At 37.8% G+C, this 16,603-nt stretch overlaps 1 protein-coding gene across 8 annotated transcripts in view; it reads right to left on the bottom strand.

Moving 5' to 3' along the window:
- Positions 1 to 16,603, bottom strand: part of YAE1 (YAE1, ABCE1 maturation factor) — a 26,046-nt gene that overhangs the window by 9,058 nt on the left and 385 nt on the right. For 2 of the 8 annotated variants that reach the window (XR_003397919.1, XM_026843907.1), the window contains exons 2-4: positions 15,578 to 15,717; positions 13,858 to 13,979; positions 13,188 to 13,456 (exon numbers count right to left, since the gene is read on the bottom strand). Coding sequence is in view for 7 of the 8 variants with exons in the window: in XM_026843907.1 (XP_026699708.1) it covers positions 13,188 to 13,456; positions 13,858 to 13,979; positions 15,578 to 15,717 (531 nt within the window). In the remaining variant the exon portion in view is untranslated. Of the gene's footprint in view, positions 1 to 7,276; positions 7,325 to 9,026; positions 9,227 to 9,777; positions 13,457 to 13,857; positions 13,980 to 15,577; positions 15,896 to 16,603 lie in introns of those variants that run through there. The other 6 variants (XM_026843909.1, XM_026843906.1, XM_026843908.1 and 3 more) reach the window with 6 other exon arrangements.

The following is a 16,603-nucleotide window of genomic DNA, read 5'->3' as shown; positions in this document are numbered from 1 at the left end:
ATGTGGAACAAAAAAGACTTGTTCACTTTACTTCAGCACACATTTTGTGGCACACAATATATATCTAAAGCATGCATAAACTATTTTTGTTAATTTTATCCTCTTCCACAGAACCTTTGTTCTTCTATTATGTTTTAACTATTTTAATGCTAGTCCAGTTTTTGTTGTGTTTTTTTGTGGGGTTTTTTTTTCAGCTAACCATTCAGCTAATTAAAAGTAATGGGGAACAATCTTATCGTTACCAATAAAATGGTTTTAAGAGATATCTCGCAAAGGATTGTAAGAAAATTGAAACTCCTCCCTCTTTTTCCTGTAGGTTTGTGATGACTTGGTGCAGCATCTAAGGTAAAGAATCATGTCTAGAGTCTCTTGAAGGGGAAGGAATTGCTGAGTCTTGTGTTTCTCTGAATGTTGTGGAGAGTCAAGGCTAGAATGGTTTCAGTGTGAACTAAAGAAAAAAAGAAAAAAGCAAGAATCAAGAAACAATAATATGAATCCAGAAAACAAAGAACTGACACCTTCTTTGATTTTATTTTACGTGGGAAGTTGGTTCAGTGCTCCATACTGGAGACTGGTGGTGGTTGTAACTGTTATTACCTGCTTCCAATTTGTAAATTCAAGGCTAAAACTGTAGCAAATATAATTTTGAAAAGATGCTCCGGGCATTGCTTATTTCTCAAGTCATTCAACTGAAAACAGCTAAATTGCATCTGCTTCAATGGAGCAAGGGGAAAGAGTAATCCCCAATACATTGGCTCTAGCTGGCAGTTGAACACAGCCTTTCATGCTGGCATTTGTGTTGATTGCAAGAATTATAGAACTACTTGGACCCATAATTTTGGAAATGGACTGATGATGACAATTCAGAACTGGCAGATTTACAGATCCAAACCAGATATTATTTTCCCCTTTCTCCTTCCATCAAATACTAAATAGTCTTTGTATTGTCCTTATGCAAATATCTTAGCTACATGTCCTTTAGGCTTCTGTCCCAACATTGAAAACAAGGTGATATCACATGGTCTGTTTTTTGCAGATGTGTAGAAAGAGATGTTACTTTAATTTTCTCATGTAGCAGTAGGTTACTGTATGTGTATATATATATATATATATATATATATATATATATATGTGTGTGTTTTTTTTATTATCACTTTTTTTTTTCTGCCTGAATATTTGCTGTTCCAGGTCGGGGCACCACCTTAAAAGTCCCGTTAGAAGTTCTCCAGCCAGTATGATCAAGGTTCCAGGTTTTAATAATAATGAGTATATTTAGGAAATTGGATTCTTATTTAGATACTTTGGCAGAAGAGTTGAAAGGGAAGGTAAAGAGAGAAAAAATAATTATTGACCTTGCATATTTCATCTCTCTTCTATCTGGACCCATAATGCATCATCAGTTTTTCCAGCCCTCTCCTTCCTCAAAAATAAAGTTATATTAGCTTTATGGGTGTAAACAGCTAAGTCTTAAAGTTTTAACTTGCATTTTCCTAGGTTTTTGACTCCCAGTGTTGTTAACTGACATCAGTTTGGCTCCGAGTGATGGCGTATAGTTACCATTGGCACTGTGGGTACTACTTGTCTGCCCTCTCATTTTTGTTAGGATTTGGCATGAAGTGCAAGTATCCCTTCTACACCTCTTGGTGTAGTATTTGTAGTATTTTATTTGGTCATAAGGCAGTTTGTTATATGTGCAATGTTTCCTATAGATCTCCACTATAAAATGATGATGAACCAGCCAGCTAATGCATAGGCTGGTGCTGTGTCTGTGCCTGTAGCTGCATGCCTGCTTCCTTCCCTTTTCCCTGCTCCCCACTAGTCCAGTTGGAAAGAGTCATGGAAGAACCGAGTGACTTGTTTAGGTTTTTATCTGGAAAGCATTTGCCCCAGTGTGAAAGTCCAGGCAGGTTTATTTGTCTCTGCTGATCTGCATTGCAGCCCAAGTGCACAGAAGGGGAAGGTATGTTTTCCCGAGTACAGCTCTCTCTGTGACTACAGCACTAGAAAGGTTAGTAAGGCTTGTAAAATCCACTTAAAGTCCACTTAAGCAGGTGAGCAAATACCTGGTGGGTTAGTCCAAGCAGAGCTTCATGCTATCACGGCAAGTCAGAATCTGCAAGAATTCTGGGTTTTGAGCAGTCTGAACCATTTCTTCACAAACTTATGCAAGCTACTTGTCCCCTGTTCTTTTTCTGACTGATGTATCCATCAACTGTATTGAAGATCTGTCTCTCTTGCAGGGTGCTGTGAAGTGCAATATTAATACAATCCTTGGTATTTTGATGAAAAGAACAATGTACAGGTGCATTGTATTAGGAAAGTGTTACTACATGACTAGCTTTATTGGAACATCAGGAAAAGTGCCTTGCAGCTGATGAGCTGTCAAAGTTGTGTATCATGTACATTTATTGATTTCAGTAGTGCATATTTAACAAGTGTCAGCTATAATTACACTGCTTTTTGCAACAGAGCCAAGGATTCACATTTCCTGGTATCTTCTAAGAAAATTTAAAAGCAGTACTGCTGCTTGCCAGATCTGATAAGGAGGGGGCCTATGTCAATCTGAAATGGTGTTTCTTCTAGCAAGTTAGTTATAAAAGACTTATTATCCATCTCATTTCATTTAGTAGCATGACAGCAATTGTTTCTTTTTGGTAGGATGAAGAACTATGAAGCCTTTGGAAAGATTCTAGAAGACCTGTCAAATTTGTATCAAATTCCAGGAAACAGGTTGCAACTAATTTTCACTTGAAAAACTTTTAAAATCCATAGCCTAGCTTTTTGTTTACTAACAAAAGTAATAATTTGTCTTCTCTCTCTCCCAGCGAAATGAAAGCTAAGGGATTCTTTGCTTTGCAGGCCCTTGAGAAAGATCTTTATTCAATGTATCTTCTAGACAGGTAACTTGAAGTCTATCTCTTTTTCCCTTTCCCTCCGCCCCCACCCTTCATTTCACTAAAAAACAAGTTCAATGATCTAATTATAGAGCAGGATGCGGAAGGCTAATGAGTTTTCTCCAACTGGAAAGCTTGAAGCCTCTCTGCAGTTTGCCAACCCCAGACATGCCAAACAAGACTATCTACTGAACTCCTGCGCTTTATCTGAGACTTGCTGGGAAACTGGTTGGTTGCAGAGCTTGGGTGTATGCGCATGTGACCACCCACAAGAAGCAAACAGTGCATCTGAAAGTCAGCAGTCGTGTTTAGATCTCCCTGTGGCAGAAGTAAAATATACTTTTTGGGTTGCTGCTGTTCAGGTCTCATTTGTTCCTGAGGTTTTAGATCAGGAGTACTGGATCTTAGCTTTCCTCTTGTCCTTCCTTTTCTCATTCTTTCTTTCTTTCAAAAAGGAGGATTATAATAGATGGGGACAGATTTTCCTAAACTCTCTGGTATTGTACAATGATTTTAATTCTTTTCAGAAAATCCAAGTGCTTTCCTTCTGGATTTTTGAAGCACCTTTTCCGATATCTTGCCTATTAAGTACTCTCAACAAGCATGGCCTTCTGTAACGAAATACCCTCTTGGTTTATTTTTGTAAAGTGTTCCCTTACGAGGCATGTTAACTTCAGGATATATTATATCCTTGTTAATCACTGATATCTCAATAAATATTATTTAGTGGTGAAATAGATTATTTGTCCCATCTATGATATAAGTTAATGCACTGCAGAGTTGTAATACACAGCTATGTAATTGTATGGCTGTACGTATTCAGGTGTACAATCACATCTGAGGTTGGAGATTGGTTCTGTTTGAATTAGTTTATCCAGGTTATTTCCTCACTCTTTGCTCTACCTGCCATTCCAGTATTTTTTCCCCCTTCATTTCTGCTAAATAGCTTATCAAATTGCAACATGAAACAACTCAGATACAGGGTTGAAACTGGAAGCCCAAGCCCTAGGAGTAATGCTTGAGTGGAATGATGGTGTTTTGGAAGGGGTCATAAGAAATGCAGACACAATCTGCTTCCAAGAAAGCATCGTCTCCCTTTGATTTAAGGTGCAAATTATCCTTTACATTAGCCTAGCTAGCACTGCAACTCAGGAAACACTAATCAAGATGTGTTTTGAACTAGAACACAGGATGTAAACAGAATTACTGAAGTACTTCATGGAAAAGTAGGACACCTGGTGCCAAGAACTGGAGGTGATTTTTTTTTTTCCTTTCTTTCTTCATGGATTCAAAGAATTGTAATAAAAACCCCTACTGAGTTGACCTTTGTTTACAGTTAAGATCCTCTATCATAAATAAAACATGCTGTAGGAACTTACTGTGCCTGTATTCCCAGCGTACAGACACACAGAAGGAGAAAATACAAAGAGGCCAGGTGGAGCAGCTACTGCAACACTGGCAGCAGCCTAAAAGCAAAGCCAGCAATATTCTGAGGTTATGTGGGAAACCACAGTTTGGGAGTAACCATGAGATGACAGCAGTAGTAGCTGAGATAATACTCATGTTGCCTAAAAAGCAAATACAGTCAGTTGATAAAGTTTTCTGGTTTAGCTACACTGTCAAAAGTGAGCTTTAACCATTCATGTGTTCTAGTTCATAAAAGTCCTCCTAATACATGATGCCGCTATCCTGTTGCACAGCTTGATGTGAGTGGCCTTTATGCAATATTACAACTTTCCCTTCAATTTCAGACTAAAAAAGCTGAAAGTTAGCAGTTCAGCCAGCATTTTTAAGGTGGAACAACAGGTTATTTTGCAAGAGAGAGAAACTTAATCTAATCTTTTCAAAGATGTCTGATGACTGTAGACTGAGGGTTTAACTGTTAAATGCTGACTAAGAAAGTGCTCTGATTTGAACATATACTGTAATTGGAGATATAATCATATGAGGAATCCCTTTCTGCCCATCTACACTACTGTTGTTTTTTTCCCCTTTGTGTCAAGATGCCTAACATATTTCATCTATTGACATGTGTAGTAACCACTTCTTTTTTATTCCTCAGCAACTCCTATGAACATTGAATTTTACATTTCTCCCTATCAAGTTTTGGAAGGAGAACTAAATCCCGGTAAAGCTAGAAAAGCAGAAATAACTAATGTGATAGATAACTTTTTAGCACTATCTGTTCCATTAAATAAAAGTTCATTAATGAAACTCAGAAATAAGATTTAAAATTCTAGTTTAGTACAATTATAAAGTACATCAGGAAAGTACTTGCCCGTTTCTTGGCTGTTGACCCAAACTGAAAAGAGAGTGATATCAAACAAAGTAACTGCCTAGCTGGCATGAAAGAGACTGGTGGCTGCTTGATCTGTTTGATGGCGTGTCCCAAAAGCAGCTATTGCTGCTATCACCATGGACCAACTTCAGCGTTTTGAGTGTGGTGTGTGCAGGCTTCTTGCTGCCCAAGTCATTGTGGCTGTCAGTTGGACCTGACCTTTAAAAGACCTTACCATTGTGTGTTTTGTATGTGTAGGATTAATCTAAACTGAGACGAGGAAAATAATGCACTTCTCTTTCTCCCTCAGGTTCCCAGGTATGTGGAACAAAAACAGTTGTAACTGTTGAAAACACAGATACACTCCACAAACTTCCTCTTTCTCCACTGCTTGTAGATTCTCAGACTGGAGAAGACGGGTGAGACTCTGGACACTCCTCAATGCAGAAATGAATTTACTAGTCATTGCCACTAACCTCAGCATAACTTACATCTAGCCTCTGCTAAAACAGGAAGCTCTGTTTTATTGATGGCATTATGCTCCACAGCTAAACCCTCTATAACCTGTGGCTTTTAGAGTTTTCCCAAATGGACATTAAAGTTACTGTGTTCATATTTAACTGTGTCAACTGCATTGAGCTATGAATTTATTCATAGATTTGAAACCAGAAAGAGTCACTGGAACAATATTACTTAACTTTCTAGGTATTCAACAAGCAACTCCTGCATAGTTTCAAAATAAATAAAGCATATATAAAGCAAATAAAGCATAGCACTGAGGGCTATTACACCTTAACTATACAAAATAGTTTTTCATCCCACCATGGATACTGACACCTCATCTCTCTCTACTCCAACGCTAGGCTGGAGGGAAAGTCTGAAGTCATTCTCCAAAATAAATTGCTATAGAATGACTTATATCAGACATCCTTGTGCAGTGCTCCTCAGTTTCTGGGGGCTCACTTTTCCTTTCTACCAGACTCTGCATTAACATGTTAAAAGCTATAGTTGCATTTATAAAGCAAAACATTTCTCAAGACAGAGAAAGTATGGAATGAAGTAAACTGCTACAGGCTTGATAGTGGCCTTGCACTAAGAGTCCTTGTTATGTCAATTTCTGTAACAAGCTTTCATTCTGACTTTTTTTTTTTTCTTTCCCCAGCAACCCTGCTTTTTTGCCACTGACTGATAAACTCGGCATGGATTTGCCAGCTTTTTTTGTGTTGAAGTTTCACCAGCCTATTCCTATGTTCTCATCCAGTATTGAAGAGATACAGAGGCTCACAGGCACGTTTTAATTGTTTTTAAGACTAAGTACTTCCGTGGCTATGCATTGCTTATTTGCTTTTATTTCCCTGTGTTAATGTTGTAAGAGGAAAAACTAGTTTTCAGGGCAGAATGTGTTCTGTTCTATTAGCCCAAGTGTAACATTTTAGCAACCAACGCAAAACACAAAAGTTCTAAGAAAGATATGACAGTTACAGGTAAAGCTGTTTAAACACTCTACCAAAAATTCTCATTAGCAAAAGAGTGAATAAGAAAGGACATTAATGTTTCTGTCTTTTTAAAACATTGGTTTTGGTTTTTAATATTAGCTGTCACATACAGTGATAACCTAAATGCTAATAAAAAAAAAATAAAAATCACTTGGTTTCAGGAATTCAGATTACTGGCTTGAATCTAGCTCCTCTATATGAGCTGATTATTCAGTCTACCCTTAAAGAAAAATGCAGTGAAGACTTGCCTACACATCAATCCTGTTTCTTTGTGGTGAGTATAGTGTGCATTTGATACACACTCTGCCCTTGTGCAAGACATTATAATGATTTATATTTCCCCATACGTAAGCAATGCAGACTTCCCAGAATACCAACAGTATTTAAATGTTCTTTAGATAATAGTTCCATATTTATGAAACAATATTAGACCCTTTGAAGAAAGTAAAACACTGTGTGCATGGCTGCTGAAATCATACTAATTTGACTGTGTGTAACCCAAATATTTACTCTTCTAAAAATTACTTAGAACTTAATCATTAATGCCTTAAAAGGAAGGAAACTTATTGGGCTAGTGTGAGAAGCACATCTCAAGAAGGTACTTACCTAGAGTTTTGAAGGTCTTTATCATGCTGCATGTCATGCTGCATATCACGCTCTTTTAACAAAGATTTCTTGATTAGATAACACTGAGAATACTGATTCCTTTTAAATGGACTGGCAGGAAGGAAAGTGTAAAATGTTACAACAGTGATATCAATTACTATCTAGAGGCATGGTTGTTTAACTGTGAATGGCTTCCTTTTTAATCACTGTTGTATTAAAAAAGATTTAATCTATGATGTATTAGAAGTTTTAGAATAGAAAATGGTGGCTGTTTTCTGCCAGACAACTTCAAAGATCTACTTTTTCTGCTAGGAAGCATTAATTTTGCAATTCATGGCAACAAAAGAGGGCACTTCTTTCTCTTCTACCAGCAGTGTTAGCAGAGCCCATTGCTTACACAGTTTTTGGACACTGAGGTGATGGAACAGAAGGTAGTAGTAAATTTACATGATGCTAAAATAAGCTTTAGCAAAGCTTTTCCCTTTAAAACCCATCAGATGGGATGAATTTTTCATTTCCATTAGATACACACAAAAGGCTCTGTAACTCTTCTCTCTAAAGTATTAGTACTTGCTGAGAAATTATTTTCCTTCCAAGTTTAAAGATTTTTTTTCTAGAAATAAATTACTAAATTGAATTCTAACTTTGAAAGGAATGTAGAAGAAACCCTTTTGCTCCATGAACGCAGGAGGAAAAGCTCTTTTATTCTGCTCTTCAGCTTTTCTTAATGTAGATCCTGCTAATTAACTGCCCTGCCCTGTTCTTAAGGTGACAGTTCCCATTTGGCATCCTGAAGTAGATAATGCAGTATTGCACTTCTAATTTTGTCACAGAATCACTGTCAACATGGATAGGTGGTAAATTTTTCTTACTATCTCCTCTTCTTCTCTTCAAATGAATCACTGGGAGATATTCTAGCCAAACATGCTTCTCCAAAGAAAGCAACAGCGATGGAGGGAGGACAAACATATGATGCCCCAAAGAGATTTCAGGCAAAACTGCTGTTGTATTTGTACAACTGTCAAGCATCACTATTATGATGTTCTTCTGAAAGATCTTTCTTCTTCTATGGGGCTCTTAAGAATAGTTGGAAGAATCGGTGTCACTTGAAATCCTGACTACTTGGATGAATTTGGGAGGGAGAGTGAGTCTCGTTTAGCTTCCTCTAAGGACTATATTTCTACTGAAATACAGAGAGACATGATGGACATGCTAGAAGCGTGTCTTCTAAAATTATTTTTGTTGTCAGATTGTGCAGTTGCCTGATAACGTCAAGCTTTACTTTGTTTTCAGTGCTTGAAATATCACTATATTTGTTGTTCAGTCTCTTCCAGATTGCCCCAAGCACTGTTACTTCATAAACAAAGGATCAGAAAAATCAGATGTAGCAGGAGCCTTGGTCAGTAAAATCCCATTTAGCCATCCAAAGTGTGTGCCTGGTGTAATAGAGATTCTTCGACATCAAGTGGCATATAACACTCTTATTAGCAGCTGTGTCTCTGAGAAGCATATGAAGGAAGGTAAATTGCGTGGTTGGAAGTAATGGCAGAGTACTAGAGAGAAACTAGCTTCTAAACTGAGTGTTAACAGATTTACTGCTCCCTTGTCAAAGCTGTCATTACTTGTGGAGTATCTTAAATGATAAAAAATCCTTAATTCTGGTAGCACACTGCTAAAAATTAAAAAAAAAAACAAAAACAACAAAACAAAACAAAAAAACTCCTAGGCCTGAAACTTCTATAAGCATAAACTAAGTTGCCAAAGTAATGAATAATTAGATTCTACTCTATCAGTGTTTTCCTGAATTCTGGTATGTAATTCAGCCAAAAAGAGTCCAGGTTCAATGGGTGGACATCACTAAACAGTCATTTTATTTCTAGATGACTCAGAACTGCTTTACTTCGAAGTGGTACCACACAAGAACACCAGCTTTTCTGTCTTCTTCCTCCATCCTATAAAAGAGAATTTATCCTGTGGTATGTGTGGAATAACTGATATTGTTCTTTTTACTGGGCTGACAAGGGACTTGATACTATACGGGGTCTTGCATGATGATTCTTGGTTACAAATACATTCTAAGGGCTATTCTCAGTGACGTGTAACCCATGAAAAACACTAAGTAGCACTTGTGTATATACACTGCTTACTAAAAACTGTTCTGCATAAAACAGAAATTAAATGCAAATATTCAGATTCCATCTTGGCCTGCAGTTAATTAATAAATGGTAACTTCTACCATTTATGATTTAAGTATATTAGGAAGAAGCAAGTCTTATGCAAGAGCACTGCTGCAAGCCCCTTCCCATTGACTTCAGTCTTACCTCTTTTGGAGCATCAGAATGATTAGGCTAGTTTTCAGTGTTTATGTTTATTCTGGAATACTTATATTTTGTTCTTAGTGGTAATTGATGTGATAACCTCCAGAGAAGTTCAATGTCACCTTCATTTAAACCCTCAAGATCCAAATCTAAATTCTAGTGATGACTTTCTAGCAAGAGCTGTGAAGCGGTAAGTAATTCTGTTTTATTTCATAACAGTTGGAATGAACCTCAGATGTCCATTTCATGGAAATATCATGTGCATTCATAATGCCATAAACTCAGCAACCAGAAAACATCACTCTCTAAAAAGTTATAATAGTGAGAATAAGTCACTTTAGTCTTCAGTATCTCTTCTGAAAATTTTAAACATTAATAGTGATGGAGGGTGTTTCTTTCTACTGAAAGCATGTGGGGTAGGGAGATACTTTTGAATGAAGAGAGTTTTATCTTTTACAAAGATGCTTTTTTCTTTTGTAAACATGCTTTTCTGAAGACTCTAGCTGATGACAAGTCTCATGACTAGTCTAATTAGAATAGCATGGAAGAGACTTTTTCCACATCTAATACCAATCAGTGCTTTTCAGAAAGTGTGGCATATTATATATGGCTTGTTTTCTGAGACAAATTCCAAGAGAGGTAAGTTGCTGTGATACATGAACATACGCTCGAGAAAGTACTGAGAGCACTAATTAATTTGGCACAAGCTAGTACACAACCATTATCTATTTGATGACAGCAAGATCAATGCAAGCTGGATCCTGAACCTGTTTAATTAGTCTGCCCTGTCGTAAATCACAGGATACTAGATACTATTCCCAGAACCAGGTAATTCTATTGTCAGAGTGGAAAAAAACCTCCTTTAGACAGTGTTTTAGAGAAGATGTGGTCTGCATTTGTCTTACACAAAACGTGAAAGTTTTATAATTATAAAACTCAGCAAGAATTAATATATTTCAATAATATTAGTTTGGGTTCTCATTAAAAGCACCCTTGTGACTTTTTTTTTTTTTAGACCAAACCCTCCCACTCCTTCTATCAAAGCTTCTTTGCCCAGCCAAGCTCAAAGACCCAACACCTGATTTCATTGTATCACCATGTTTCTGGTCTAACATAGGTAGTTATCCTGTAGTTACAATGTAATGCTTGCTAGGTTGTTCAAGGCAAAAAGATGCAAGAAGGTAGAGCTATTTTTCATTACAGGTATCATCTGGTGTCAGACACTGTTTAAGAAAATAAGTATGTTGAAGAATGGATGAAGTCTGTAGTAGTTGACTAATGTTTCATTTCCTCCTTCAGCTGTATGTCAGTCCCTGTTGTCATGAGAGCTATTTTCAGGAACGCTGCCAAGGTGAAAGCTGATAGTGAAACACAAGAAGCAGAAGCAGACACAAGAGAAAAACCTGAAGCACCACGTGAGCAAATTATGGATTCTAATAGACTTGAAGAAAGTCCTTCTGTGGCTGGTCAGCAAGATTTGGTAGTGACAGATAAGCCAAGTATTATAGGTAGCCCAAAAGAATCTCTCTCCACAGCTGAACTGGAAACTCTGGGTGATAATGTGGAAAAAAGTAACCCACAGGAAGCACAAACTTTGTGCTGAGTGGAGGAAAGTAATTCCACAGCTAGTACGGAAGCTGTTATGATAGATAAGTAAAACACACAATATGTTGTTTGATAATCAAACAAGAAAGTAGTATTTCCCCTGGCGTAGATTGCTTTTGCAGTAGTTGGAGACAAATTGGCAAGCTCACTGTCTACTTAGTAATTTGTGAATGGAGTTTCCTCTTTGCACACTATTAAATATGTAAGAAGACTCTTGAATTTGCATTTTCAAACTTCCAAATTTGGAAAGTCTAACAGTGCTCTAGTAACCTTTATTTTTGTCTGCACCGTATTCTACCACAGTATGGAAAAAATTTGTTTAACATATGTGATACAGGCTATAACATAACACATGCACTTGTAAAAAATTAATGTCTACCCATGTCAACATTATGTTAAATAAACTGAGAAAAAGAAAGTTGTTTGAACAATTTTGTACATAGTTAATTAATGCAGACAGCCTATTTGCCCACTATTTCAGAAACAGGTTCAACTTAACTGCAGTTCTGTTTTCCCCTAATGCAGAACTGGTACTGAACAGCAGCCAGATTTAAAGAGTCTACCAACTCCATGCCAAGGTAATAGTCTTTAGTAAGAACACTGTAAACTCAGTCTCTGAAAATCAAGTAACTTTTACCATAGCTTTTTTCTGGTCCCAAAGTAGAAAACTGTTTTGTGATTTAAACTTTTTTTTTTTTTCTTTAAAGTTGGCTGTTGAAAATGTGTTTGTTTGTCTAGACCTGCTTTATCTCAGATATGAGGGAAAGTTACAAGCAACTTAAAACAAGTAAACTCCTAACTTAGTGTAAATCAGTTTAATTAGTGTAAAACACAGATAGAGAGGCATTCACAAAGAAAAGACTTTGTGATCAGAGTAATTTGCAGCTACAGTTAAGACAAGCATCACAAAAAGAAGTCAAATATAGAATGTTGGCAGAGAAATATAAAGTTGTCAGAAAAATGCATGTGTGGCTGACAACGTGTTTCTAAGGGAAGGTGAATAAGCCTGGCTTCCTTGAAGAGTTTGGAAAAATCACTATGGGAATGAGAGAAAGAGTTCAGGCTAGAGGGACAGGAAAAATAAATACATAAATAACAAAAGGAAGTTCATTAGACTGGAAACGTGTTCAGTGTGCTCTAACAGGTAAGAGTAGATGGTCTAAAAGTAAAACAGTGGAATCGTCAGTAATTCTGCATTTGAAGGGAATGGTGCATTTTCAGCAGAAGGGAAATAAAGAGAACTGTATGAGAAGGAAAAAAAGAGGTTTTAACTGTGAAAGTGCACTGCATAGTGGTTACAAAAGAGGAAGAATTTGACAAAAGGTGAAAAATTCCTGTATTTTATATAGTGACTAGAGAGAGTCACAGCACTCTAGAAGTCAGCAGCAAATCCTGTTCTATTTTGCACAGAGTTAGCATAGCAGCAGCAGCACCTTATTCTGCAAGAACAGATTGTCCATAGCACGGGGCTTTAAATTTTTAGATATTATAGGGGACCTATTTGGAGGAGCTATTTAAGGGACCTGCTCCATTTCCAAACTGCTGCCAAAAGAGAAAGTGATAGCTTCTGACACAGAACAGAAACATGTTTAGTAAACCTTTGTAGAGCTTTAAAAGTAATTTTCCCTTTCTGTGAAAGTTATGTTTAAGATTGAAAGCAAAAGGGTTTTTTTTCCAGGAGCCAAAGCATGGTGAAAATTTACAGAAGTTACCTCTGCTGGGAAGTATCAAAATCAGATTTTCCCAAAACAAAGTGATGCCTATACATAGTCCACAAACTGAGAATCAGATCCAGCTGAGATAATTTTAAATACCCTGAGACTGAAAAATTAATGTTCCAGTTGCTGGATGTGATGGAGTATATCCAGTGATAAGCCCAGTTGTTCTACTAGCCAAATAGTCTGCTTTTTAACCCAAGCAAGGGTTGTCCTTTCAGGATCTGTGCAGAGTTTTGCCTTGCTGCACTCAGACTGCAAGGAACCAATCTCACCATTATTTCCGCAAATGTTTCCACCAGAGCTGTCAACATCTTCGTGTTTTCCAGCTTTAACTTCACTGTACACTGTCCCAGATGGAGCTGTGTCATTAAGGTCCATGTCCTGAACAGAATCTAAAACGTGTCCGAGATGTGGATGTTGGTCAGTAGAGTTCAGATACTTAAGCACATCTTCTTCATGCTTTCCAACCACATCAAGAAGATTATTTATCTTACTTAAAGCAGAATCACATCCATTAGAATGACACCAGGATAAAAGAGCACTGAAAAGTGAAGAACGACAAAAACCCCCATGATTACACGTACCCACACAGACCTCCATTTGTTGAAGGGAGATAGCAATGTGACAAGATATCTATATTATATAAATGTATTTATGTTTCATTCACATTTTCTGAGAAATTCAAGCAATAAAACTGAATATTAAGCTTAAAGATGTAGATTCAGATAATTCTGGAAGAGCAACTGAAGGGGAATTTTTAAGAATGATCACTGTACATCCAGGTAGGCAGTTCCCTGTATTCAAGACCTGACAATTCTCAGGTTGCATTGTAAAGCTGTCCAAAGTGAGCACTTTTTAGAAAAAATTAAACAATAAACTGCATGCATGCTCCCTCCATACACACCCCCACATGCACATGAGCTTAAGGAGTTTGTAACCTACTTAAGGGTTCCTTTGAACTGGCCACATGTAACCATCAGCTCAGCACCGTGTCTGTAACCTTGATTAAAGCCTTCCTGGAGTCCAAGTTCTTTCCCAGCCTCAATTCCATCCCTATAGCCTTCCTATAATAAAAGTAGTGAAACAGGTTGTTCACAAGATGAAAAATTTGACCTACAGCAATTTCATAACAATAAAAAAAGTTTAAACAAGTAATCAGTCTCTTAAATTACAGCTTCTAGGTTTGAACATCCCTCCCAGCTGCACCCCCACTGCCAAAGCAAAACATGTTTTTTACAGTGCATTATGATTTACTGATCTGTAAGTCCCAGTACTTTCCCAAAAGGATCCCCAGAAGGTCAGAAAATAAGGAAAGTATTTTTAGAAACATCAAAAAATAAGACAAATCTACAGGAAAGCATGCTTACTTCTATGATGACCAACTCCTTTATGAAAAATTTCTTAAAAAATACCACACATAGAATTCCAGACATGTAAAAATACACAGATTCCAAAGCCTCCCCTTTAGCAGAGGTACTCTCCTGTCTGTAATCCATCTACCTGTTTTCACAAAACTAATTGTCGAGCCTTGCTTCTCTGTTTGCCAGATCTCACTCAAAGAGTTACACCAGAAAAAAGATGGTGAGTGAATCACATATAAATAGACATAACATTGTGATTCCTTTCTGTAAGAAACAGCTAACGATTGTAATGCAAATTAACCTCTTTATATTCTGATCACATTACCCTATAACAGAATAATTGCAAGTTCTAAGAGAGAAAACTTTAATTTGCTCATAAGAGAAGAAAACTAGTGACCCTGCTAGATAAATAGCCAGGAACAAGAATGTGTCTTTATTTTGCCCAACACACAGCTCTAACCTCAGTAACATTTTATGATTTTGCACTATCTACTCATAAAATACCAGAGGAATTTGTGTAAGAACACTAAACAGTCCCTTAAGAAAGCCAGTCTTTTCAAGGGACTCAGAAGCAGGAAACTTTTCCTTGGAGAATACAACAACAGCTCTGTTGCAGCACCCTTCCTCATCAACAGCCTACATAACAGCTTCCATTCATGTTCTTCAGCCAAATGCTGTTCTCCTGTGAGCAGACGAGCCCTACTGGCCCCACTCTGAATGATAATGTATCTGTTTAAGTAACCTGGGTTTATGTACTTGTCTCCTGTAGATTTCCAGGGAGGCAAGGGCTGTGGAAACCAGCTTTCATAAAATGTATTTTTCACTAGGAGAATAAATAAGCCAAAGAACTACCCAGACCGCAATGTCCAATTGTGGTTCCACATGGAGTCACACATCTTAAATCCAACTGATGAAGAGCTCTACTTAAAAAGCCAAACATCTCATATTTCTTTAGTAGCACTGTTTAGCTGTGCTGCCCTACATTTACTAATGGTATACCTACAAGTCCGAAGCAAACAGTTCGCATCAGAATTTAGCGCTGCCTTCTACAAATGCACATGGTTGTACAGAGGGAGCCAATGTCTTTTGGTAAAACAATACTTTGCTCTGATGACAACTAGGACAGAGCTTCTGTAGATCTCTGCTACATTTTCCTGACATTCAGAAGACACTAAGCCACAATAACTTTTAAGCAGCCTCTCCCAGTGTTCCCCCTTTAAATCAGCCAAATGTGTATCAAGATATGTATCACTAAATCTAAAATGGTTAAAAATATTATTAAATCATTGTTATAGAAATACCGTCAATCTTTTTTTCATGGTGCTGTTCCATTCTTTCTGTAGTAGATACATCTCATCTGCATCTTCATCAAATATATCCTCACTGGATCGGCTGACTGCAACTTGTACCCAGGACATAATAGCAGTGATGATTATGAGCTCTGTTTATGTGGTAAAAATATACTGTGAAACTCTCAAAAGTCCCTCTGGCAGAGTGTCAGATTAGAAGTATAGGCAAAAAATGTGCATTGCGAAAAGAAGTCATGTAGGGAGCTGATTATTCAACCTGTACATTTGTTTCCACATAGAAACTTGATGCTGTTTACCATCGGGGTGCATCTGTCGAGAGAAGACAGTCAGATCATCACTCATAAAGCAACTTCTGAGATTTGTGAGGACAACTCAAGATAGCAGTTTCTTCCCTTCTTACAGCAGCGACACGCATATGCACATGAAATCAGCATTTCTAAATATTGCTACTATAGGAACAGCAGGCAGAACCAACTTTATGACTTGATTCTGATAGCAGCTGATGAATACTCCCCTACAGCCTCCATGCGGTGAGTTAAATTAGACACATAGGTAATAGTCTGCGGAGTTAATAACTGGCAAGGTCTTTCACCTTTGATTCTCAGTTTTCTGGTTATGCCAAATATTTGACCATCTTATAAATCTCGATTAGAAACACTCCTTTATATTTTGAATAAAGAATTAGCTGGTTCTCCTGCAGAGGGAAGAAAACATAATTGGGTTATTTAATCTTTTTCACTTAAGAAAACCTTAAGAGGCCACTCACAGCTAATTCATCGCATAGGTGGAAATTCTTACAACCCACAAATGCTGTTTCTTGCAGAAGCACCCCCGGGTCTCGGGGACCCGAGGGCCCTAAGATCCACCCCGCGCTCGGCCACGCTGCTTTTCCTGGGACGCAACAGGCGGAGCCTGGCAGCCTGCAGGCTCCCTCCCTGCGGCGGGCCACAGGTGCACCCACTGTGCCCGCACGCTGCCCGCACCTCGGCCGAGCCCGCAGGCCCCCGGCCAGGCCCC

This window comes from Athene cunicularia (assembly GCF_003259725.1).
Source record: "Athene cunicularia isolate RWA chromosome 2 unlocalized genomic scaffold, athCun1 chr2_part2, whole genome shotgun sequence".
In the NCBI taxonomy this organism is placed as follows: Eukaryota; Metazoa; Chordata; class Aves; order Strigiformes; family Strigidae; genus Athene; species Athene cunicularia.
Note: the sequence above shows the minus strand (reverse complement) of the source record. Positions and strands in the feature narration are given on the sequence as shown.